Raw genomic sequence first — 26,529 nt, 5'->3', positions numbered from 1 at the left:
TGGGGAGAGGAGAGGAGATGGGGAGAGGAGAGGAGATGGGGAGAGGAGAGGAGATGGGGAGAGGAGATGGGGAGAGAGGAGAGGGGAGAGACGGATGAGAGGAGATGGGGAGAGAGATGAGGAGAGGGAGAGAGGGATGAGAGGGAGACAGAGAGACAGAGAGAGGAGAGGGGAGAGAGGGATGAGAGGAGATGGGAGAGGAGAGGAGATGGGGAGAGGAGAGGAGATGGGGAGAGGAGATGGGGAGAGAGGGCAGAGAGGAGAGGAAATGGGGAGAGAGGAGAGTAGATGGGGAGAGAGGAGAGCAGATGGGGAGTGAGGAGAGCAGATGGGGAGTGAGGAGAGGAGATGTGGAGAGAGGAGAGGAGATGTGGAGAGATGAGAGGAGAGGGAGAGAGGAGGGGGAGAGAGGAGAGGGGAGAGACGGATGAGAGGAGATGGGGAGAGAGATGAGGAGAGGGGAGAGAGATGAGGAGAGGGGAGAGAGATGAGAGGAGATGGGGAAAGAGGAGAGTAGATGGCGAGAGAGGAGAGGAGATGGGGAGAGAGGAGAGGAGATGGGGAGAGAGGAGAGGGAGAGAGGAGAGGAGAGGGGAGAGAGATGAGAGGAGATGGGGAGAGAGATGAGAGGAGATGGGGAGAGGAGAGGAGAGGAGATGGCGAGAGGAGAGGAAAGGGGAGAGAGGAGAGCAGATGGGGAGGGAGGAGAGGAGATGGGGAGAGGGGAGAGGAGATGGGGAGAGAGGAGAGGAGAGGGGAGAGAGAGAGAGATGAGAGGAGATGGCGAGAGGAGAGGAGATGGCGAGAGGAGAGGAGATGGCGAGAGAGGAGAGGGCGAGAGAGGAGAGGAGATGGGGAGAGAGGAGAGGAGATGGGGAGAGAGGAGAGGAGAGGGAGAGGAGAGGGAGCGAGGAGAGGGAGAGGAGAGGGGAGAGACAGATGAGAGGAGATGAGGAGAGAAGAGAGGAGAGGGAGAGAGGAGAGGGGAGAGAAGAGAGGAGAGGGAGAGAGGAGAGGGAGCGAGGAGAGGGAGAGGAGAGGGGAGAGACAGATGAGAGGAGATGAGGAGAGAAGAGAGGAGAGGGAGAGAGGAGAGGGGAGAGAAGAGAGGAGAGGGGAGAGAGAGAGAAGAGAGGGTGAGAGACTGACAAGACTGAAACACACACAACCATCTGCAGAGCAAGCACTTTACGCTCAACTGAGTTACCGTACACTCAGACGAGTCACTGTACTGGTCAGGTCAGGTACTATACTTTAGGGTCAGAAGTTTTACCTGGAAAGGTCAGAAAGTCAGGAAAGCTCTTGGTTCTACAGTTATTGGCATTTTTCTTTTGTCTGTCTGTCTGTCACACACACACACACACACACACATCTCACCTTAAACTGCTTTCCACAGGTGGAGCAGAGGAAGTCCTTGCGGTCGCTGTGCCGCAGCATGTGGAGCCGTAGCTTGTCAGGTCTGCAGAACGCCTTGTCACAGTCTGAGCACTGAAAGATCTTCTCAGAGTGGAAGCTACGAACATGCTTCTTCACCTGGTGGAGAGACCAGACCAGGAGACCAGGAGAGAGTTAGGAAGACCACTAGAGCAGTAGATCCATGTCCTACGGTCTACTGATTGATTCATTGATAGGCACAGAGTGGCTATAATTTTAACAGGTAAGATGACTGAAAACACATTGTCATCTACAAGGGGATCAGAGGAGATGAGTTTGTATGACAGTTATACACTGAATGTACAAAACACTGACACAGACTGCCCAGGTGAATCCAGGTGAATGATCTCTTATTGATCTCACCTGTTAAATCCATTTCAATCAGTGTAGATGAAGAGGAGGAGACAGGTTAAATAAGGATTAGATGAAGAGGAGACAGGTTAATGAAGGATTAGATGAAGAGGAGACAGGTTAATGAAGGATTAGATGAAGAGGAGACAGGTTAATGAAGGATTAGATGAAGAGGAGGAGACAGGTTAAATAAGGATTAGATGAAGAGGAGGAGACAGGTTAAATAAGGATTAGATGAAGAGGAAGAGACAGGTTAAATAAGGATTAGATGAAGAGGAGGAGACAGGTTAATGAAGGATTAGATGAAGAGGAGGAGACAGGTTGAAGAAGGATTAGATGAAGAGGAGGAGACAGGTTAAAGAAGGATTAGATGAAGAGGAGGAGACAGGTTGAAGAAGGATTAGATGAAGAGGAGGAGACAGGTTAAATAAGGATTAGATGAAGAGGAGGAGACAGGTTAAATAAGGATTAGATGAAGAGGAGGAGACAGGTTAAATAAGGATTAGATGAAGAGGAGGAGACAGGTTAAAGAAGGATTAGATGAAGAGGAGGAGACAGGTTAATGAAGGATTAGATGAAGAGGAGGAGACAGGTTAAATAAGGATTAGATGAAGAGGAGGAGACAGGTTAAAGAAGGATTAGATGAAGAGGAGGAGACAGGTTGAAGAAGGATTAGATGAAGAGGAGGAGACAGGTTAATGAAGGATTAGATGAAGAGGAGACAGGTTAAATAAGGATTAGATGAAGAGGAGGAGACAGGTTAAATAAGGATTAGATGAAGAGGAGGAGACAGGTTACATAAGGATTAGATGAAGAGGAGGAGACAGGTTAAATAAGGATTAGATGAAGAGGAGGAGACAGGTTGAAGATTGATTAGATGAAGAGGAGGAGACAGGTTGAAGAAGGATTAGATGAAGAGGAGGATGACAGGTTAATGAAGGATTAGATGAAGAGGAGGAGACAGGTTGAAGAAGGATTAGATGAAGAGGAGGAGACAGGTTGAAGATTGATTAGATGAAGAGGAGGAGACAGGTTGAAGAAGGATTAGATGAAGAGGAGGATGACAGGTTAATGAAGGATTAGATGAAGAGGAGGAGACAGGTTAATGAAGGATTAGATGAAGAGGAGGATGACAGGTTAATGAAGGATTAGATGAAGAGGAGACAGGTTGAAGAATGATTAGATGAAGAGGAGGAGACAGGTTAATGAAGGATTAGATGAAGAGGAGGAGACAGGTTGAAGAATGATTAGATGAAGAGGAGGAGACAGGTTAATGAAGGATTAGATGAAGAGGAGGAGACAGGTTAAAGAAGGATTAGATGAAGAGGAGGAGACAGGTTAATGAAGGATTAGATGAAGAGGAGGAGACAGGTTAAATAAGGATTAGATGAAGAGGAGGAGACAGGTTAAATAAGGATTAGATGAAGAGGAGGAGACAGGTTAAATAAGGATTAGATGAAGAGGAGGAGACAGGTTGAAGAAGGATTAGATGAAGAGGAGGAGACAGGTTAAAGAAGGATTAGATGAAGAGGAGGAGACAGGTTGAAGAAGGATTAGATGAAGAGGAGGAGACAGGTTAAATAAGGATTAGATGAAGAGGAGGAGACAGGTTAAATAAGGATTAGATGAAGAGGAGGAGACAGGTTAAATAAGGATTAGATGAAGAGGAGGAGACAGGTTAAAGAAGGATTAGATGAAGAGGAGGAGACAGGTTAATGAAGGATTAGATGAAGAGGAGGAGACAGGTTAAATAAGGATTAGATGAAGAGGAGGAGACAGGTTAAAGAAGGATTAGATGAAGAGGAGGAGACAGGTTGAAGAAGGATTAGATGAAGAGGAGGAGACAGGTTAATGAAGGATTAGATGAAGAGGAGACAGGTTAAATAAGGATTAGATGAAGAGGAGGAGACAGGTTAAATAAGGATTAGATGAAGAGGAGGAGACAGGTTGAAGATTGATTAGATGAAGAGGAGGAGACAGGTTGAAGAAGGATTAGATGAAGAGGAGGATGACAGGTTAATGAAGGATTAGATGAAGAGGAGGAGACAGGTTGAAGAAGGATTAGATGAAGAGGAGGAGACAGGTTGAAGATTGATTAGATGAAGAGGAGGAGACAGGTTGAAGAAGGATTAGATGAAGAGGAGGATGACAGGTTAATGAAGGATTAGATGAAGAGGAGGAGACAGGTTAATGAAGGATTAGATGAAGAGGAGGATGACAGGTTAATGAAGGATTAGATGAAGAGGAGACAGGTTGAAGAATGATTAGATGAAGAGGAGGAGACAGGTTAATGAAGGATTAGATGAAGAGGAGGAGACAGGTTGAAGAATGATTAGATGAAGAGGAGGAGACAGGTTAATGAAGGATTAGATGAAGAGGAGGAGACAGGTTAAAGAAGGATTAGATGAAGAGGAGGAGACAGGTTAATGAAGGATTAGATGAAGAGGAGGAGACAGGTTGAAGAATGATTAGATGAAGAGGAGGAGACAGGTTAATGAAGGATTAGATGAAGAGGAGGAGACAGGTTAAAGAAGGATTAGATGAAGAGGAGGAGACAGGTTAAAGAAGGATTAGATGAAGAGGAGGAGACAGGTTAAAGAAGGATTAGATGAAGAGGAGGAGACAGGTTAAAGAAGGATTAGATGAAGAGGAGGAGACAGGTTAATGAAGGATTAGATGAAGAGGAGACAGGTTGAAGAAGGATTAGATGAAGAGGAGGAGACAGGTTAAATAAGGATTAGATGAAGAGGAGGAGACAGGTTAAATAAGGATTAGATGAAGAGGAGGAGACAGGTTACATAAGGATTAGATGAAGAGGAGGAGACAGGTTAAATAAGGATTAGATGAAGAGGAGGAGACAGGTTAATGAAGGATTAGATGAAGAGGAGGAGACAGGTTGAAGAAGGATTAGATGAAGAGGAGGAGACAGGTTAATGAAGGATTAGATGAAGAGGAGGAGACAGGTTGAAGAATGATTAGATGAAGAGGAGGAGACAGGTTAATGAAGGATTAGATGAAGAGGAGGAGACAGGTTAATGAAGGATTAGATGAAGAGGAGGAGACTTGAAGAAGGATTTTTAAGGCATAAAACAAGGATTGTGTATGTCCCATTCAGAAGTTGAACAGGCAAGACAACAGATGTTAGTGACTTTGAACAGGGGTAAGGTAGTAGTTTCCTTTGAACAGGGGTAAGGTAGTAGATGACTTTGAACAGGGGTAAGGTAGTAGTTTCCTTTGAACAGGGGTAAGGTAGTAGTTTCCTTTGAACAGGGGTAAGGTAGTAGATGACTTTGAACAGGGGTAAGGTAGTAGTTTCCTTTGAACAGGGGTAAGGTAGTAGATGACTTTGAACAGGGGTAAGGTAGTAGATGACTTTGAACAGGGGTAAGGTAGTAGATGACTTTGAACAGGGGTAAGGTAGTAGCTTCCTTTGAACAGGGGTAAGGTAGTAGTTTCCTTTGAACAGGGGTAAGGTAGTAGATGACTTTGAACAGGGGTAAGGTAGTAGTTTCCTTTGAACAGGGGTAAGGTAGTAGTTTCCTTTGAACGGGGGTAAGGTAGTAGATGACTTTGAACAGGGGTAAGGTAGTAGTTTCCTTTGAACAGGGGTAAGGTAGTAGTTTCCTTTGAACAGGGGTAAGGTAGTAGATGTCTTTGAACAGGGGTAAGGTAGTAGATGACTTTGAACAGGGGTAAGGTAGTAGATGCCTTTGAACAGGGGTAAGGTAGTAGATGACTTTGAACAGGGGTAAGGTAGTAGTTTCCTTTGAACAGGGGTAAGGTAGTAGTTTCCTTTGAACAGGGGTAAGGTAGTAGATGCCTTTGAACGGGGGTAAGGTAGTAGATGACTTTGAACAGGGGTAAGGTAGTAGATGACTTTGAACAGGGGTAAGGTAGTAGATTCCTTTGAACAGGGGTAAGGTAGTAGTTTCCTTTGAACTGGGGTAAGGTAGTAGATGACTTTGAACAGGGGTAAGGCAGTAGTTTCCTTTGAACAAGGGTTAGGTAGTAGTTTCCTTTGAACGGGGGTAAGGTAGTAGATGACTTTGAACAGGGGTAAGGTAGTAGTTTCCTTTGAACAGGGGTAAGGTAGTAGTTTCCTTTGAACAGGGGTAAGGTAGTAGATGTCTTTGAACAGGGGTAAGGTAGTAGATGACTTTGAACAGGGGTAAGGTAGTAGATGCCTTTGAACAGGGGTAAGGTAGTAGATGACTTTGAACAGGGGTAAGGTAGTAGTTTCCTTTGAACAGGGGTAAGGTAGTAGTTTCCTTTGAACAGGGGTAAGGTAGTAGATGTCTTTGAACAGGGGTAAGGTAGTAGATGACTTTGAACAGGGGTAAGGTAGTAGATGCCTTTGAACAGGGGTAAGGTAGTAAATGACTTTGAACAGGGGTAAGGTAGTAGTTTCCTTTGAACAGGGGTAAGGTAGTAGTTTCCTTTGAACAGGGGTAAGGTAGTAGATGCCTTTGAACGGGGGTAAGGTAGTAGATGACTTTGAACAGGGGTAAGGTAGTAGATGACTTTGAACAGGGGTAAGGTAGTAGCTTCCTTTGAACAGGGGTAAGGTAGTAGTTTCCTTTGAACAGGGGTAAGGTAGTAGATGACTTTGAACAGGGGTAAGGTAGTAGTTTCCTTTGAACAGGGGTAAGGTAGTAGTTTCCTTTGAACGGGGGTAAGGTAGTAGATGACTTTGAACAGGGGTAAGGTAGTAGTTTCCTTTGAACAGGGGTAAGGTAGTAGTTTCCTTTGAACAGGGGTAAGGTAGTAGATGTCTTTGAACAGGGGTAAGGTAGTAGATGACTTTGAACAGGGGTAAGGTAGTAGATGCCTTTGAACAGGGGTAAGGTAGTAGATGACTTTGAACAGGGGTAAGGTAGTAGTTTCCTTTGAACAGGGGTAAGGTAGTAGTTTCCTTTGAACAGGGGTAAGGTAGTAGATGCCTTTGAACGGGGGTAAGGTAGTAGATGCCTTTGAACAGGGGTAAGGTAGTAGTTTCCTTTGAACAGGGGTAAGGTAGTAGATGCCTTTGAACAGGGGTAAGGTAGTAGTTTCCTTTGAACAGGGGTAAGGTAGTAGATGACTTTGAACAGGGGTAAGGTAGTAGTTGCCTTTGAACAGGGGTAAGGTAGTAGGTGCCTTTGAACAGGGGTAAGGTAGTAGATGACTTTGAACGGGGGTAAGGTAGTAGATGACTTTGAACGGGGGTAAGGTAGTAGATGACTTTGAACAGGGGTAAGGTAGTAGTTGTCTTTGAACAGTGGTAAGGTAGTAGGTGCCTTTGAACAGGGGTAAGGTAGTAGATGACTTTGAACAGGGGTAAGGTAGTAGATGACTTTGAACAGGGGTAAGGTAGTAGATGACTTTGAACAGGGTTAAGGTAGTAGATGTCTTTGAACAGGGGTAAGGTAGTAGATGACTTTGAACAGGGGTAAGGTAGTAGGTGCCTTTGAACAGGGGTAAGGTAGTAGATGACTTTGAACAGGGGTAAGGTAGTAGGTGCCTTTGAACAGGGGTAAGGTAGTAGATGACTTTGAACAGGGGTAAGGTAGTAGGTGCCTTTGAACAGGGGTAAGGTAGTAGATGACTTTGAACAGGGGTAAGGTAGTAGGTGCCTTTGAACAGGGGTAAGGTAGTAGATGACTTTGAACAGGGGTAAGGTAGTAGATGACTTTGAACAGGGGTAAGGTAGTAGTTTCCTTTGAACAGGGGTAAGGTAGTAGTTTCCTTTGAACAGGGGTAAGGTAGTAGATGACTTTGAACAGGGGTAAGGTAGTAGATGACTTTGAAAGGGGGGTTAGGTGACTTTGAAAGGGGGTATGGTAGTGGGTGACTTTGAAAGGGGGTATGGTAGTGGGTGACTTTGAAAGGGGGTATGGTAGTGGGTGACTTTGAAAGGGGGTATGGTAGTGGGTGACTTTGAAAGGGGGTATGGTAGTGGGTGCAAGGCGCTAAGGTTTGGGACAACTATAACACTGTTGGGTTTTTCCACACAACAGTTTCCTGTGTATCAAGAACGGTCCACCACCCAAAAGGACATCCAGCCAACTTGACACAACTGTGAGAAGCATTGGAGTCAACATGGGCCAGCATCCCTGTGGAACGCTTTCAACACCTTGTAGAGTCCATGACACAAAGTTTTGAGGCTGTTCTGAGAGCACAAAGGGGATGCAACTCAATATTAGGAAGGTGTTCTTAATGTTTTGTAGACTCAGCGTAGACCTAACCTGTCTCTAACCTGTATGAAGTCCGTGAAGACCACCTCGTAGAAGGTGTGTGTGTGTGTGTTGATAACAGAGATATCTCCATCTCTAACCTGTATGAAGTCTGAAGACCACCTCGTAGAAGGTGTGTGTGTGTGTGTTGATAACAGAGATATCTCCATCTCTAACCTGTATGAAGTCTGAAGACCACCTCGTAGAAGGTGTGTGTGTGTGTGTTGATAACAGAGATATCTCCATCTCTAACCTGTATGAAGTCCGTGAAGACCACCTCGTAGAAGGTGTGTGTGTGTGTGTTGATAACAGAGATATCTCCATCTCTAACCTGTATGAAGTCCGTGAAGACCTTCTCGTAGAAGGTGTGTGTGTGTGTTGATAACAGAGATATCTCCATCTCTAACCTGTATGAAGTCCGTGAAGACCTTCTTGCAGGAAGGGCATGTGAAGCGCCCGTTTACAGCATGGCCACCCACATGTTCTTTGAGCAGGTCCAGACGATCAAAGGTGTCGGTGCAGAACAGACAGGAGTAGGTCCGGTGTTCTGAGTGAAGCAGGAGATGGTCCTCCAACGCACCGTGGGACAGGAAACCTTTATCTTAGCAGAAGAAGACAAAACAAGAACACTTATTAGGTCACCCTTATGGGTCCCTGGTCAAAACGTAGTGCGTCGCACTATCCAGGGACCAGGGTTCTATTTGATACGAGGACGGGGACCTAGTGTGTCCATATGTCCAGGGGACGGAGTGTTTAAAACAGGAAGGGGTCCCTTACTGCAGTGATGACAGGACAGGTAGGCGTCACGGCCGTGGACTCTTAGGTGGATCTCCAGTTTGTCCTGGTCTCTGAAGGCTTTACCACAGTGGGTACACTTAAAGGGCCGGAACGACTTCCTGATGAACAGGTGCTGCAGGGCCGCATTCTGGAGGAGGAAGAGAGAGGGGAGAGAGAAGGGAGAGAGAGAAGAGTGACAGAGAGAGAGAGAGAGAGAGAGGAGAGAGGAGAGAGGAGAGAGAGGAAGAGAGAGACAGGAGAGAGAGAGAGAGGAGAGACAGGAGAGACAGGAGAGAGAGAGGAGAGACAGGAGAGAGAGAGGAGAGACAGGAGAGAGAGAGAGGAGAGACAGGAGAGAGAGAGAGAGATAGTGAGAGAGAGGAGAGAGAGGAGTGAGAGAGATAGTGAGAGAGAGGAGAGAGATGAGTGAGAGAGAGAGAGAGAGAGAGAGAGAGAGAGAAGAGAGAGAGGAGAGGAGAGAGAGGAGAGTTAGAGAGAGAGGTGAGAGAGAGAGAGAAAAGAGAGGAGGAGAGAGAGAGAGGAGTGAGAGAGAGAGAGAGAGGAGAGTTAGAGAGAGAGGAGAGTTAGAGAGGTGAGAGAGAGAGAGAGAAAAGAGAGGAGGAGAGAGAGAGAGAGAAAAGAGAGGAGGAGAGAGAGAGAGAGGAAAGAGGGGAGAGGAGAGGAAGAGAGGAGAGAGAGAGAGGAGAGAGAGAGAGAGAGGAGAGAGAGAAAGAGGAGAGAGAGAGAGAAGAGAGAGAAGAGAGGAAGAGAGAGAGAGGAGAGAAGAGAGGAGGAGAGAGAGAGGAGAGAGGAGGAGAGAGAGAGAGAAGAGAGAGAAGAGAGGAGGAGAGAGAGAGAGAGAGAGAGGAGAGGAGAGAGAGGAGAGAGAGAGGAAGAGAGGAGAGAGAGAGGAGAGAGAGGAGAGAGGACACAACGTTTTGAATAGACAACTTTGTTTCTACATAAAACACAGCACAGACACAGCATTCCACTGAAGCAGGAAGGACTGGACAGATGTAATGGATAGGAGATGGAGGAGGCGTACGGTTCAGATGTCACGTAAACACCATGGAGATGACAGCCACCCTTCCATCCTCCAAGCCCGACCTACCTGCACGTCCATCTGTACGGGGCATTAAGACGAAAGAGAGAAATATACTGTTGTCAAGACTTGGCCTCTACACACTGTATGACTTCTGGTAAAAAACTACAGACCAGGGCTGTAAAACACTACAGACCAGGGCTGTATGACTCCTGGTAACACTACAGACCTGGACTGTATGACTCCTGGTAACACTACAGACCAGGACTAAATGACTCCTGGTAACACTACAGACCAGGACTGTATGACTCCTGGTAACACTATAGACCAGGACTGTATGAATCCTGGTAACACTACAGACCAGGACTGTATGACCCCTGGTAACACTACAGACCAGGACTGTATGACTCCTGGTAACACTACAGACGAGGGCTGTAAAACACTACAGACCAGGGCTGTATGACTCCTGGTAACACTACAGACCAGGGCTGTAAAACACTACAGACCAGGGCTGTATGACTCCTGGTAACACCATAGACCAGGACTGTATGACTCCTGGTAACACTACAGACCAGGACTGTATGACTCCTGGTAACACTACAGACCAGGACTGTATGACTCCTGGTAACACACTACAGACCAGGGCTGTATGACTCCTGGTAACACACTACAGACCAGGGCTGTATGACTCCTGGTAACACTACAGACCAGGGCTGTATGACTCCTGGTAACACTACAGACCAGGGCTGTATGACTCCTGGTAACACTACAGACCAGGGCTGTATGACTCCTGGTAACACTACAGACCAGGGCTGTATGACTCCTGGTAACACTACAGACCAGGGCTGTATGACTACTGGTAACACACTACAGACCAGGGCTGTATGACTACTGGTAACACACTACAGACCAGGATTGTATGACTCCTGGTAACAATACAGACCAGGACTGTATGACTCCTGGTAACACTACAGACCAGGACTGTATGACTCCTGGTAACACTACAGACCAGGGCTGTATGACTCCTGGTAACACTACAGACCAGGACTGTATGACTCCTGGAAAATCTTTTGTCCTACCTGAAGTGTTTTTTAAAAGTTTTTTTACATTTCAATATGTTTTCTCCCATTTCGCTACTGAACACAGGACAGTGCCTCGTCCGCTCCCCAGTCTTACCCGTATCCTCTTAGCCCGACGCATGTCCTGGGGGGTGAGGCTGAGGTGAGGTTCTGCCGGGGCAGGGGCGCTGCTCTGGGACGGGTCATCTTTGATGGGGCGTAGGGGTGGGTCGGTGGTGGTGGGTGGGGGGTCTGTTTCTGCGTCGGGGGCCAGGTCCCCTCCAGGGGTGTCTAGTTGTGCCTCTGTCTCCAACCCTCCACCCCCCTCCCCGTCTGTCTCCAGCTCTACCACCTTGAAGCCATTCAGAGCACTGTCATCTCTCTCCTCATACGGCAGCTTCCCTGTGAACCCCAGCAGCTCCTGTGACGCATTCAGATACAGGTCTATCAGTATGGAGACAGACACATTTAGATACAGGTCTATCAGTATGGAGACAGACACATTCAGATACAGGTCTATCGGTATGGAGACAGACACATTCAGATACAGGTCTATCGGTATGGAGACAGACACATTCAGATACAGGTCTATCAGTATGGAGACAGACACATTCAGATACAGGTCTATCAGTATGGAGACAGACACATTCAGATACAGGTCTATCAATATGGAGACAGACGCATTCAGATACAGGTCTATCAGTATGGAGACAGACACATTCAGATACAGGTCTATCAATATGGAGACAGACACATTCAGATACAGGTCTATCAGTATGGAGACAGACACATTCAGATACAGGTCTATCAGTATGGAGACAGACGCATTCAGATACAGGTCTATCAATATGGAGACAGACACATTCAGATACAGGTCTATCAGTATGGAGACAGACACATTCAGATACAGGTCTATCAGTATGGAGACAGACACATTCAGATACAGGTCTATCAATATGGAGACAGACACATTCAGATACAGGTCTATCAGTATGGAGACAGACACATTCAGATACAGGTCTATCAGTATGGAGACAGACACATTCAGATACAGGTCTATCAGTATGGAGACAGACACATTCAGATACAGGTCTATCGGTATGGAGACAGACACATTCAGATACAGGTCTATCAGTATGGAGACAGACACATTCAGATACAGGTCTATCAGTATGGAGACAGACACATTCAGATACAGGTCTATCAATATGGAGACAGACACATTCAGATACAGGTCTATCAGTATGGAGACAGACGCATTCAGATACAGGTCTATCAGTATGGAGACAGACACATTCAGATACAGGTCTATCAATATGGAGACAGACGCATTCAGATACAGGTCTATCAGTATGGAGACAGACACATTCAGATACAGGTCTATCAGTATGGAGACAGACACATTCAGATACAGGTCTATCAGTATGGAGACAGACGCATTCAGATACAGGTCTATCGGTATGGAGACAGACGCATTCAGATACAGGTCTATCGGTATGGAGACAGACACATTCAGATACAGGTCTATCGGTATGGAGACAGACACATTCAGATACAGGTCTATCAGTATGGAGACAGACACATTCAGATACAGGTCTATCGGTATGGAGACAGACACATTCAGATACAGGTCTATCAGTATGGAGACAGACGCATTCAGATACAGGTCTATCGGTATGGAGACAGACACATTCAGATACAGGTCTATCGGTATGGAGACAGACACATTCAGATACAGGTCTATCAGTATGGAGACAGACACATTCAGATACAGGTCTATCAGTATGGAGACAGACACATTCAGATACAGGTCTATCGGTATGGAGACAGACACATTCAGATACAGGTCTATCAGTATGGAGACAGACACATTCAGATACAGGTCTATCAGTATGGAGACAGACACATTCAGATACAGGTCTATCAGTATGGAGACAGACACATTCAGATACAGGTCTATCAGTATGGAGACAGACACATTCAGATACAGGTCTATCAATATGGAGACAGACACATTCAGATACAGGTCTATCAGTATGGAGACAGACACATTCAGATACAGGTCTATCAGTATGGAGACAGACACATTCAGATACAGGTCTATCGGTATGGAGACAGACACATTCAGATACAGGTCTATCAGTATGGAGACAGACACATTCAGATACAGGTCTATCAATATGGAGACAGACACATTCAGATACAGGTCTATCAGTATGGAGACAGACACATTCAGATACAGGTCTATCAGTATGGAGACAGACACATTCAGATACAGGTCTATCAGTATGGAGACAGACACATTCAGATACAGGTCTATCAGTATGGAGACAGACACATTCAGATACAGGTCTATCAGTATGGAGACAGACACATTCAGATACAGGTCTATCAGTATGGAGACAGACGCATTCAGATACAGGTCTATCAGTATGGAGACAGACACATTCAGATACAGGTCTATCAGTATGGAGACAGACACATTCAGATACAGGTCTATCAGTATGGAGACAGACACATTCAGATACAGGTCTATCAGTATGATACAGGTCTATCAGTATCATTATTGAACTGCATTGTTGGTTAAGAAAATATTTACTAAATAAAAAATAAAATAAATAAATAACACAATAAAAAACGAGTCTATATACAGGGTATTACGGTACAGAGTCAATGTGGAGGCTATATACAGGGGGTACCGGTACAGAGTCAATGTGGAGGCTATATACAGGGGGTACCGGTACAGAGTCAATGTGGAGGCTATATACAGGGTATTACGGTACAGAGTCAATGTGGAGGCTATATACAGGGGGTACCGGTACAGAGTCAATGTGGAGGCTATATACAGGGGGTACAGGTACAGAGTCAATGTGGAGGCTATATACAGGGTGTTACGGTACAGAATCAATGAGGAGGCTATATACAGGGTGTACCGGTACAGAGTCAATGTGGAGGCTATATACAGGGGGTACTGGTACAGAGTCAATGTGGAGGCTATATACAGGGGGTACCGGTACAGAGTCAATGTGGAGGCTATATACAGGGGGTACAGGTACAGAGTCAATGTGGAGGCTATATACAGGGTGTTACGGTACAGAATCAATGAGGAGGCTATATACAGGGTGTACCGGTACAGAGTCAATGTGGAGGCTATATACAGGGGGTACTGGTACAGAGTCAATGTGGAGGCTATATACAGGGGGTACTGGTACAGAGTCAATGTGGAGGCTATATACAGGGGGTACCAGTACCGAGTCAATGTGGAGGCTATATACAGGGGGTACCAGTACCGAGTCAATGTGGAGGCTATATACAGAGGGTACCAGTACCGAGTCAATGTGGAGGCTATATACAGGGGGTACCAGTACAATGTGCGGGGGTACAGGTTAGTTGAGGTAATTTGTACAGTAGGTAGGGGTGAAGTGACTATACATAGATAATAAACAGTGAGTAGCAGCAGTGTAAAAACAAAGGGGGTCAATGTAAAGATTAGCTGATTAGCTGTTCAGGAGTCTAATGGCTTGGGGGTAGAAGCTGTTAAGGAGCCCTTTGGACCTAGACTTGGCATTCCGGTACCGCTTGCGATAGCAGAGAGAACAATCTATGACTAGGGTGGCTGGAGTTTTCCTCTGACACCGCCTGGTATAGAGGTTCTGGATGGCAGGAAGCTTGGCCCCAGTGATGTACTGGGCCATATGCACTACCCTCTGTAGTGACTTCTGGCCAGATGCTGAGCAGTTACCATACCAGGTGGTGATGCAACCAGTCAGGAGGCTCTCGATGGTGCGGCTGTAGAATTTTGAGGATCTGAGGACCCATGCCAAATATTTTCAGTCTCCTGTGGGTGAATAGGCGTTGGTCTTGGTGTGTTTGGACCATGACAGTTCGTTGGTGATGTGGACACCAACGAACTTGAAGCTCTCAACCTGCTCCACTACAGCCCTGTCGATGAGAATGGGGGCGTGCTCGACCCTGCTTTTTCTGTAGTCCACAATCATCTCCTAGCCTTTAGCTCGGTGCAGATGTTGTCTGCAATCCATGGCTTCTGGTTGGGAAATGTACGCACGGTCACTATGGGGACAACGTCGTCGATGCACTTAATGATGAAGACGTTGACAGGTGGTATACTCCTCAATGCCATTGGATGAATCCCGGGAACAAATTCCAGTCTGTGCTAGCAAAACAGTCCTGTAGCTTAGCATCCGCGTCATCTTCCGTATTGAGCGAGTCCCTGGTACTTCCTGCTTTAGTTTTTTCTTGTAAGCAGAAATCAGGAGGAATAATTATGGTCAGATTTACCAAATGGAGGGCGAGGGAGAGTTTTGTATGCATCTCTGTGTGTGGAGTAATGGTGGTCTAGAGGTGATTTTCCTCAGGTTGCACATGTAACATGCTGATAGAAATGAGGTCCAATGGATTTAAGTTTTCCTGCAGGCCGGGAAACATTCAGATACAGGTCTATCAGGCCCGGAAACATTCAGATACAGGTCTATCAGGCCCGGAAACATTCAGATACAGGTCTATCAGGCCCGGAGACATTCAGATACAGGTCTATCAGGCCCGGAGACATTCAGTCTATCCCTGGTTAACAGCACTACACTGCAGGCCCCTGGTTAACAGTAATGCACTGCAGGCCCCTGGTTAACAGTAATGCACTGCAGGCCCCTGGTTAACAGTAATGCACTGCAGGCCCCTGGTTAACAGTAATGCACTGCAGGCCCCTGGTTAACAGTAATGCACTGCAGGCCCCTGGTTATCATCAGTACACTGCAGGCCCCTGGTTAACAGTAATGCACTGCAGGCCCCTGGTTAACAGCACTACACTGCAGGCCCCTGGTTAACAGTAGTGCACTGCAGGCCCCTGGTTATCAGTAGTGCACTACAGGCCCCTGGTTAACAGTAGTGCACTGCAGGCCCCTGGTTAATAGTAGTGCACTGCAGGCCCCTGGTTAATAGTAGTGCACTGCAGGCCCCTGGTTAACAGTAGTGCACTGCGTAGAGAATAGGAGACAATTTGGGACAGTGTCTCAAAGTAAACTATGACTGTTACACAGTTGTACGTACCGGTGTCTTGTCCCCTGCCGTGGCGATCGAAGGGTCCAACCGGATGAATTTAGGGGGGCGGCCCGGTCTCCTTCCTGTCCCAAACCTCTTCCTGCCACGCCCACGAGCACGCCCCTTCGGTCTGCAGAAACACAGGTTAAAGTCGATCCCCTTCGATCATTCAATTAAAATCAGGCTTTTTACTAAACACATTTTGTAAAACTGTGTTTTTACAGGTCTAGGAGAGGAGTGTTGACTACTGTGTGTGTTACCTGGTGACGCAGTCCAGTTTGTCATCGTGCATGTTGAGGTGCTGCTGTAGCTGTTCTGAACTCATGAAGCGTCTGTTACACTCGTAACAGGGCCAGTTCTTCTCCTGCTCGCGTAACACTGAAAACACAACCACCACGGTCATGGGTCTGTTACACTCAATTCTCCACTGGTGCACCAGCACATGATTTGGTCGCAACAATTGTTTTTATAATATCTTTTAGAATTCGTAATGTACCTGCTGTCCTTACAGAACCAGGCTAATAACGACTAGCCATCTTACAGAACCAGGAAAATAACGACTAGCCGTCTTAGCAGAACCAGGCTAATAACAACAAGCTGTCTATAATGACTAGCCATCTTCTAAATGAGCATGCCCCTGTGTTCTTGTATTTAAATGAGCATTCCCTTGTGTTCTTGTATTTAACATCACTGCTATCATAGACAAGGCTACAAACACACACATACAGTTGAAGTCGGTAGTTTACATACACCTCAGCCAAATACATTTAAACTCCGTTTATCACCAGTCCTGACATTTAATCCTAGTAACAATTCACCGTCTTAGGTCAGCTAATATCACCACTATTTTAAGAATGTGAAATGTAAAAAAAATGGGTCAGAAGTTTCCATACACTTAATCAGTATTTGGTAGCATTGCCTTTAAATTGTTTAACTTGGGTCAAGTGTTTCGGGTAGCCTTCCACGAGCTTCCCACAATAAGTTGGGTGAATTTTGGCCCATTCCTCCTGACAGAGCTGGTGTAACTGAGTCAGGTTTGTAGGCCTCCTTGATCACACACGCTTTTTCAGTTCAGCCTACAAATGTTCTATAGGATTGACCTTGTTGACCTTAAGCCATTTTGCCACAACTTTCGAAGTATGCTTAGGGTCATTGTCCATTTGGAAGACCCATTTGTGACCAAGCTTTAACTAAACATCACCATCACTTCTATCATGGACACAACAGTGTTGTTGTCTGAACGAAGCACGGACACCCACCTTTCCTCTCCTCGTCCGTGACATCGTGGACCTTCTGATTGACAAACTCGGCGTATGACGCTGCGTACCACACCTGGGGGAAAAGAAGAAACAGGTCAAACTCTTTATCATTTCATTTTTACCTTTATTTAACCCGGCAAGTCAGTTAAGAACAAATTCTTATTTTCAATGACAGCCCAGGAACAGTGGGTTTAATTGCCTGTTCGAACTTGCAACCTTCCGGTTACTATTCCAACGCTCTAATCCCTAGGCTACCCTGCCGCCCAAATAATAATGTGCTTTGAGGGGTATCTCATGAAGGAGGTATCTTATGAAAGGAGGGGTATCTTATGAAAGGAGGGGTATCTTATGAAAGGAGGGGTATCTTATGAAAGGAGGGGTATCTTATGAAAGGAGGGGTATCTTATGAAAGGAGGGGTATCTTATGAAGGAGGGGTATCTCATGAAGGAGGGGTATCTCATGAAGGAGGGGTATCTTATGAAAGGAGGGGTATCTTATGAAAGGAGGGGTATCTTATGAAAGGAGGGGTATCTTATGAAAGGAGGGGTATCTTATGAAAGGAGGGGTATCTTATGAAAGGAGGGGTATCTCATGAAGGAGGGGTATCTTATGAAAGGAGGGGCATCTCATGAAGGAGGGGCATCTCATGAAGGAGGGGTATCTTATGAAAGGAGGGGTATCTCATGAAAGGAGGGGCATCTCATGAAGGAGGGGCATCTCATGAAGGAGGGGCATCTCATGAAGGAGGGGCATCTCATGAAGGAGGGGCATCTCATGAAGGAGGGGTATCTCATGAAGGAGGGGTATCTCATGAAGGAGGGGCATCTCATGAAGGGAGGGGTATCTCATGAAGGGAGGGGTATCTCATGAAGGGAGGGGACAAGGTACAAATCTGTCATTCTGCCCCCTGAACAGGCAGTTAACCGTTTTAGCTTTAGTAATGGTGCAACAATGACACTATTGAATCTGCACTCGCTTCTTTCTGAAAGAAAGCCTTATCACTACAACAACTCTTATCATCCTGCGTGACAACATAAAACTCCTGGTCTTCAGAGCCCTGTTGGAACTGCGCGTGTTTCACGGAGGATAGTCCAACGCCAAACTCTTCATTGAGACAATGCTGAAACATCAACGGGCAATTCAGTGATTCATTTCCTTCATTTGTGGCGAAATCAAAATGAAGGAAATGTTATCTTGTAAAATCAGCAGGCTACGGTGAGAAATAGATCTGTCTTCGATCGGTCTTCATTTCATTACTTGTCGTTAATGCCGTCTTCGGTGTGCTTAAGTCAGACAAAAACCTTTACTGTAAGAGAAGTTTCAAATGCATTCTGTCTAAATACTATAACATTTGATAAATCAAATATTTTTAAATCATTCATCTTCCTCAAATGAAGGTGATAATGACACGATCTTTGCAAGAGGGAGGGAATCTGATCTCAGTCATTTCATTCAGGGTAAGCGGAGTTAGCAGTGAGTTAGCAGTGAGTTAGCAGTGAGTTAGCCTGCCCAGGAGCAGGTTAGTTCTGAAGGAGGGAGGGAGGGAATCTGATCTCAGTCATTTCATTCAGGGTAAGCGGAGTTAGCAGTGAGTTAGCAGTGAGTTAGCAGTGAGTTAGCCTGCCCAGGAGCGGGTTAGTTCTGAAGGAAGGAGGGAGGGAATCTGATCTCAGTCATTTCATTCAGGGTAAGCTGAGTTAGCAGTGAGTTAGCAGTGAGTTAGCCTGTGAGTTAGCAGTGAGTTAGCAGTGAGTTAGCAGTGAGTTAGCCTGCCCTGGAGCGGGTTAGTTCTGAAGGATTCTGAAGGAAATTCTGAAGGAAATGTACCTGGCTAGAAGGTGAGCCACTTTCGTATGACTGGTTATCCCGAAATGAACTCAAGTTGACCAAAGTTACCTCGCTTACTCCTCAAACCTGCTACGTAGTGTAGACCTGCAACGTAGTGTAGACCTGCTACGTAGTGTAGACCTGCTACGTAGTGTAGACCTGCTACGTAGTATAGACCTGCTACGTAGTGTAGACCTGCTACGTAGTGTAGACCTGCTATAGTATAGACCTGCTACGTAGTGTAGACCTGCTACGTAGTATAGACCTGCTACGTAGTGTAGACCTCTGGAATAGACCTGCTACGTAGTGTAGACCTCTGGAATAGACCTGCTACGTAGTGTAGACCTGCTACGTAGTATAGACCTGCTACGTAGTATAGACCTGCTACGTAGTGTAGACCTGCTACATAGTGTAGACCTGCTACATAGTGTAGACCTGCTACGTAGTGTAGACCTGCTACGTAGTGTAGACCTGCTACGTAGTGTAGACCTGCTACGTAGTGTAGACCTGCTACGTAGTGTAGACCTGCTACGTAGTGTAGACCTCTGGAATAGACCTGCTACGTAGTATAGACCTCTGGAATAGACCTGCTACGTAGTGTAGACCTGCTACGTAGTATAGACCTCTGGAATAGACCTGCTACGTAGTGTAGACCTCTGGAATAGACCTGCTACGTAGTGTAGACCTGCTACGTAGTGTAGACCTGCTACGTAGTGTAGACCTGCTACGTAGTATAGACCTGCTACGTAGTGTAGACCTGCTACGTAGTGTAGACCTGCTACGTAGTGTAGACCTCTGGAATAGACCTGCTACGTAGTGTAGACCTGCTACGTAGTATAGACCTCTGGAATAGACCTGCTACGTAGTATAGACCTGCTACGTAGTGTAGACCTGCTACGTAGTGTAGACCTGCTACGTAGTGTAGACCTGCTACGTAGTGTAGACCTCTGGAATAGACCTGCTACGTAGTATAGACCTCTGGAATAGACCTGCTACGTAGTGTAGACCTGCTACGTAGTGTAGACCTGCTACGTAGTGTAGACCTCTGGAATAGACCTGCTACGTAGTGTAGACCTCTGGAATAGACCTGCTACGTAGTATAGACCTGCTACGTAGTGTAGACCTGCTACGTAGTGTAGACCTGCTACGTAGTGTAGACCTGCTACGTAGTGTAGACCTGCTACGTAGTGTAGACCTGCTACGTAGTGTAGACCTGCTACGTAGTGTAGACCTGCTACATAGTGCAGCCCTCTGAAGAGCAGTCAACCATGTGTGTTTTTATTAGGAACAGTTTGCATGTTGCAGATGGACGACATTACAATCGCTGACTGATCCCCTCGCATCAGAAACAACTACCGATTATGATGTGTAGATCAGTCAGCTCGGTCGGCGATGCTCACAGACAACCTACCTTCAGCTCCTGTTTGGGCTGGATGTTCTTGATGGTTGTGTAGAAGATTTCGGAGCCGTACTGATAGGCTACCAGGTTCTGTTCCAGGTGGTTCTGGGCGGGCCGAACAAACATCAGCCAATTACAGATGTCCTCGTCAGATAGGTCCACCCACATGTCATCCGACTTCTCCATGTCCTTGTCTGCATCCAGCATGCACAGCTACAGAGAGAAGAGAGAGGGATGAGTTAGAGACAATACACAGCTACGGAGAGAAGAAAAGAGGGATGAGTTAGAGACAATAGACAGCTACAGAGAGAAGAAGAGAGGGATGAGTTAGAGACAATACACAGCTACAGAGAGAAGAAGAGAGGGATGAGTTAGAGACAATACACAGCTACAGAGAGAAGAAGAGAGGGATGAGTTAGAGACAATACACAGCTACGGAGAGAGAAGAGAGGGATGAGTTAGAGACAATACACAGCTACAGAGAGAAGAAGAGAGGGATGAGTTAGAGACAATACACAGCTACGGAGAGAAGAGAGGGATGAGTTAGAGACAATACACAGCTACGGAGAGAAGAGTGGGATGAGTTAGAGACAATACACAGCTACGGAGAGAAGAAGAGAGGGATGAGTTATAGACAATACACAGCTACAGAGAGAAGAAGAGAGGGATGAGTTAGAGACAATACACAGCTACGGAGAGAAGAAGAGAGGGATGAGTTATAGACAATACACAGCTACAGAGAGAGAAGAAGAGAGGGATGAGTTAGAGACAATACACAGCTACGGAGAGAGAAGAGAGGGATGAGTTAGAGACAATACACAGCTACGGAGAGAAGAAGAGAGGGATGAGTTAGAGACAATACACAGCTACGGAGAGAAGAAGAGAGGGATGAGTTATAGACAATACACAGCTACAGAGAGAAGAAGAGAGGGATGAGTTAGAGACAATACACAGCTACGGAGAGAAGAAGAGAGGGATGAGTTATAGACAATACACAGCTACAGAGAGAAGAAGAGAGGGATGAGTTAGAGACAATACACAGCTACGGAGAGAAGAGAGGGATGAGTTAGAGACAATACACAGCTACAGAGAGAAGAAGAGAGGGATGAGTTAGAGACAATACACAGCTACAGAGAGAAGAAGAGAGGGATGAGTTAGAGACAATACACAGCTACGGAGAGAGAAGAGAGGGATGAGTTAGAGACAATACACAGCTACGGAGAGAGAAGAGAGGGATGAGTTAGAGACAATACACAGCTACATAGAGAAGAAGAGAGGGATGAGTTAGAGACAATACACAGCTACAGAGAGAAGAAGAGAGGGATGAGTTAGAGACAATACACAGCTACGGAGAGAAGAGAGGGATGAGTTAGAGACAATACACAGCTACAGAGAGAAGAAGAGAGGGATGAGTTAGAGACAATACACAGCTACGGAGAGAGAAGAGAGGGATGAGTTAGAGACAATACACAGCTACGGAGAGAGAAGAGAGGGATGAGTTAGAGACAATACACAGCTACAGAGAGAAGAAGAGAGGGATGAGTTATAGAAAATACACAGCTACAGAGAGAAGAAGAGAGGGATGAGTTAGAGACAATACACAGCTACGGAGAGAGAAGAGAGGGATGAGTTAGAGACAATACACAGCTACAGAGAGAGAAGAAGAGAGGGATGAGTTAGAGACAATACACAGCTACGGAGAGAGAAGAGAGGGATGAGTTAGAGACAATACACAGCTACAGAGAGAAGAAGAGAGGGATGAGTTAGAGACAATACACAGCTACAGAGAGAAGAAGAGAGGGATGAGTTAGACACAATACACAGCTACGGAGAGAAGGGAGGGATGAGTTAGAGACAATACACAGCTACAGAGAGAAGAAGAGAGGGATGAGTTAGACACAATACACAGCTACGGAGAGAAGAAGAGAGGGATGAGTTAGAGACAATACACAGCTACAGAGAGAAGAAGAGAGGGATGAGTTAGAGACAATACACAGCTACAGAGAGAAGAAGAGAGGGATGAGTTAGAGACAATACACAGCTACGGAGAGAAGAAGAGAGGGATGAGTTAGAGACAATACACAGCTACAGAGAGAAGAAGAGAGGGATGAGTTAGAGACAATACACAGCTACAGAGAGAAGAAGAGAGGGATGAGTTAGAGACAATACACAGCTACAGAGAGAAAAGAGAGACCTCAACATGACAGCAGGAAATATACCCAGGCCATGAGCAGAGCAACAGGCCCAACCCCCACTAATACACCCCCCCCCCCCCACGCCCCATCCTGCAACAGGCCCAACCCCCACTAATACACCCCCCCCCACGCCCCATCCTGCAACAGGCCCAACCCCCACTAATACACCCCCCCCCCCCCCCCCCCCCGGCCCATCCTGCAATAGGCCCAACCCCCACTAATACACACCCCACACCCCATCCTGCAACCACCTCCTCCTACCTGGAGGTGACAGCATTCCCTCCCCCATTTGCCCCCCTAGACACAGCTATGACAATATAACCAACAAAATCGGGTCACAACTCCTGCAGCTCTGTCGCACGCTGAGTATGTACATAGTCAATGGTAGGCTTCGAGGGGACTCCTATGGTAGGTACACCTATAGCTCATCTCTACAGATCATCTCTTTATCACTGACCTCAACCCAGAGTCTCTCAGAGTGTTCAGTCAGCCCACTGACACCCCTATCAGATCACAGCAACATCACAGACTACTTGAACAGAGCAATACTCAATCAAGAGGCATCAAAGCCAAAATAACTGAATAATATTAAGAAATGCTATAGATGGAAGGAATGTAGTGTGGAAACCAAACAAAAAACAATGAGACAACAACACATTCAATCCCTTCTAGACAACTTCCTGGACAAAACGTTCCACTGTAATAGTGAAGGTGTAAACTTGGCAGTGGAAAACCTGAACAGTATATTTGACCTCTCAGCTTCCCTATCAAATCTATAAATGTCCAGCAGACAACCGAAGAAAATGAACAACATCGACAAATGGTTTGATGAAGCCTATCCAACCAAAAACATAGAGACCCAGAAAACCTGCGTCTACACCTTCACTACGGTGAATCACTAAACCAATACAGAGATACACTATGGGGGGGGGGGGGTCACGTGACCCTTGAACAAGATGGCCGCATGAACTAAGAGCTCCACACAAGTCGGTTCCAATTCCTAATCTTACCTCCACCCCAAGTTCAAACTCATTTAGCTTCAGTAAGAAAAAGGAGGTAAGACGACATTTGGCCGATATCCAAAGACCCACCCGCTAAATGTCACTATAGCCGTCCAATTTATATTTATTTTCCTTTATATGTAGGCTGGGCTATTGATTTTATTTTTCTCCCCTCTTTTAGTGTGGTCTGGACGAGGGCTACTGTGTCATTTACTCAATGCGGGGCGGAGAGGATGAGGCATTTCTTTGGTGGGGAGGGGGAGACGTTGTCATTTACTCAATGCGGGGTGGAGAGGATGAGGCATTTCTTTGGTGGGGAGGGGGAGACGTTGTCATTTACTCAATGTGGGGTGGAGAGGATGAGGCATTTCTTTGGTGGGGAGGGGGAGACGTTGTCATTTACTCAATGTGGGGTGGAGAGGAGAGGATGAGGCATTTCTTTGGTGGGGAGAGGGAGACGTTGTCATTTACTCAATGTGGGGTGGAGAGGAGAGGATGAGGCATTTCTTTGGTGGGGAGGGGGAGATGTTGTCATTTACTCAATGCGGGGCGGAGAGGAGAGGATGAGGCATTTCTTTGGTGGGGAGGGGGAGATGTTGTCATTTACTCAATGTGGGGTGGAGAGGATGAGGCATTTCTTTGGTGGGGAGGGGGAGACGTTGTCATTTACTCAATGTGGGGTGGAGAGGAGAGGATGAGGCATTTCTTTGGTGGGGAGAGGGAGATGTTGTCATTTACTCAATGTGGGGTGGAGAGGAGAGGATGAGGCATATCTTTGGTGGGGAGGGGGAGACGTTGTCATTTACTCAATGCGGGGCGGAGAGGATGAGGCATTTCTTTGGTGGGGAGGGGGAGATGTTGTCATTTACTCAATGTGGGGTGGAGAGGATGAGGCATTTCTTTGGTGGGGAGGGGGAGATGTTGTCATTTACTCAATGTGGGGTGGAGAGGATGAGGCATTTCTTTGGTGGGGAGGGGGAGATGTTGTCATTTACTCAATGTGGGGTGGAGAGGATGAGGCATTTCTTTGGTGGGGAGAGGGAGATGTTGTCATTTACTCAATGTGGGGTGGAGAGGATGAGGCATTTCTTTGGTGGGGAGAGGGAGACGTTGTCATTTACTCAATGTGGGGTGGAGAGGATGAGGCATTTCTTTGGTGGGGAGGGGGAGATGTTGTCATTTACTCAATGTGGGGTGGAGAGGATGAGGCATTTCTTTGGTGGGGAGGGGGAGACGTTGTCATTTACTCAATGCGGGGCGGAGAGGATGAGGCATTTCTTTGGTGGGGAGGGGGAGACGTTGTCATTTACTCAGTGTGGGGTGGAGAGGAGAGGATGAGGCATTTCTTTGGTGGGGAGGGGGAGATGTTGTCATTTACTCAATGTGGGGTGGAGAGGATGAGGCATTTCTTTGGTGGGGAGGGGGAGACGTTGTCATTTACTCAATGCGGGGTGGAGAGGATGAGGCATTTCTTTGGTGGGGAGGGGGAGACGTTGTCATTTACTCAATGTGGGGTGGAGAGGAGAGGATGAGGCATTTCTTTGGTGGGGAGGGGGAGACGTTGTGCGTTGCTAACTGTTGGTTTATTTGGAACACAATGACTTGCACTAAAGTTCGATTACTGCTCAATGACGATGATTAGCACCTTAAATCTATTGACATGGAACTGCCATGGTCTAGCGCATACAATAAAACGGAAAAAGATACTATGTGCTCTAAAAAAAGGAAAAAGCAGACATCGCGCTATTACAAGAGACACACCTCTGTGATGCCGAACATGCTAAACTCCGCAGAGCTTGGGTGGGACAGGTGTTTTTCTCATCCTTCAAATCAAACAGTGAAGGCACAACCATACTTATCCATAAATCATAAATCATTAATTCAGCCACGTGTACAAATCGGACCCATAGCACTTTCAGATCACGCCTTAGTCCACCTCCGCTTTGACCAGAAACATCCCGAGGTCAACGAGCTGGAAATTCAACACCTCCCATGTTATCAAACGAAGCGTTCCATACATTGGTAACTACATGGATAGACAACTACACACAAGACAATAAAGATTCTCCTGTTTCTCCGGCCACAATGTGGGACGCTGCTAAAGCCACACTAAGAGGTCATCTAATCGCATATGCTTCCTCTAAGAGAAAAGCAATGGAAGCACACAGGCTGGATCTTGAGAGGGAGCTGGAACGCTGTGAAGAAGCACATAAACAATCCCCAGACAGCACCTCCTGGAGTCATCTTAAAGCAGCCAAAGCCAAACTGAATTTGGACTACACTCGGGAGATATAAAAAAAAAAGTTTTCTTAACTAAACAGAAATACCATGAGTAGAGCAATAGGCCCAGTAGATTGCTTGCTTGCTTACCAATTAAAAAAGGAGCAGTCAGAGCGTACAATCATGGCTATCCGAACAGCAGAGGACGAGGTCACATATGACCCAAAAAAAGATCAATTTAACTTTTCATGATTTTTACTGCAAACTATACACCTCTGAGAGAAAACACACGGAGGCAGAACTCCACTCTTTCCTAGAGGGAATCTCGCTACCTAAACTATCAGAGACCAACCAAGAAGATCTCAACTCCCCCTTCACTCCCGAGGAGATCCTGGAGGCGATTACCTCCATGCCACCTAATAAGTCCCCAGGCCCAGATGGATTCCCCAGAGAGTTCTACAAAGCTTTTTGGCTCCAGCTCAGCCCTATCTTCATGCCAATGCTGGAGGATTGTGGCAGAAACGGAGTTCTCCCAGACTCAATGCACACAGCCCGCATTACAGTGTTGCTAAAAAAGGACAAGGACCCCCTATCCTGCTCGTCCTTCCGGCCCATAAGCTTGTTGGATTTCGACTATAAAATAATTACCAAATTGCTCGCCAAAAGATTAAACACTCTTTCTTCCCAAAATAATAAAA

At 46.3% G+C, this 26,529-nt stretch overlaps 1 protein-coding gene across 1 annotated transcript in view; it reads right to left on the bottom strand.

Annotated features, from left to right (window-relative positions):
- Positions 1 to 26,529, bottom strand: part of prdm10 (PR domain containing 10) — a 68,350-nt gene that overhangs the window by 26,962 nt on the left and 14,859 nt on the right. The window contains exons 7-14 of the mRNA XM_090219051.1: positions 20,428 to 20,628; positions 17,189 to 17,261; positions 16,190 to 16,307; positions 15,939 to 16,059; positions 10,993 to 11,295; positions 8,775 to 8,922; positions 8,405 to 8,598; positions 1,378 to 1,533 (exon numbers count right to left, since the gene is read on the bottom strand). Coding sequence (XP_090075177.1) covers positions 1,378 to 1,533; positions 8,405 to 8,598; positions 8,775 to 8,922; positions 10,993 to 11,295; positions 15,939 to 16,059; positions 16,190 to 16,307; positions 17,189 to 17,261; positions 20,428 to 20,628 — 1,314 coding nt within the window. The remainder of the gene's footprint in view (positions 1 to 1,377; positions 1,534 to 8,404; positions 8,599 to 8,774; positions 8,923 to 10,992; positions 11,296 to 15,938; positions 16,060 to 16,189; positions 16,308 to 17,188; positions 17,262 to 20,427; positions 20,629 to 26,529) is intronic.

This window comes from Oncorhynchus mykiss, chromosome 24 (genome assembly GCF_057628025.1).
Source record: "Oncorhynchus mykiss isolate SJ-2025 chromosome 24, ASM5762802v1, whole genome shotgun sequence".
NCBI lineage: Eukaryota > Metazoa > Chordata > Actinopteri > Salmoniformes > Salmonidae > Oncorhynchus > Oncorhynchus mykiss.
The sequence above is the reverse complement of the archived record's forward strand: the minus strand, read 5'-3'. Positions and strand labels throughout refer to the sequence as shown.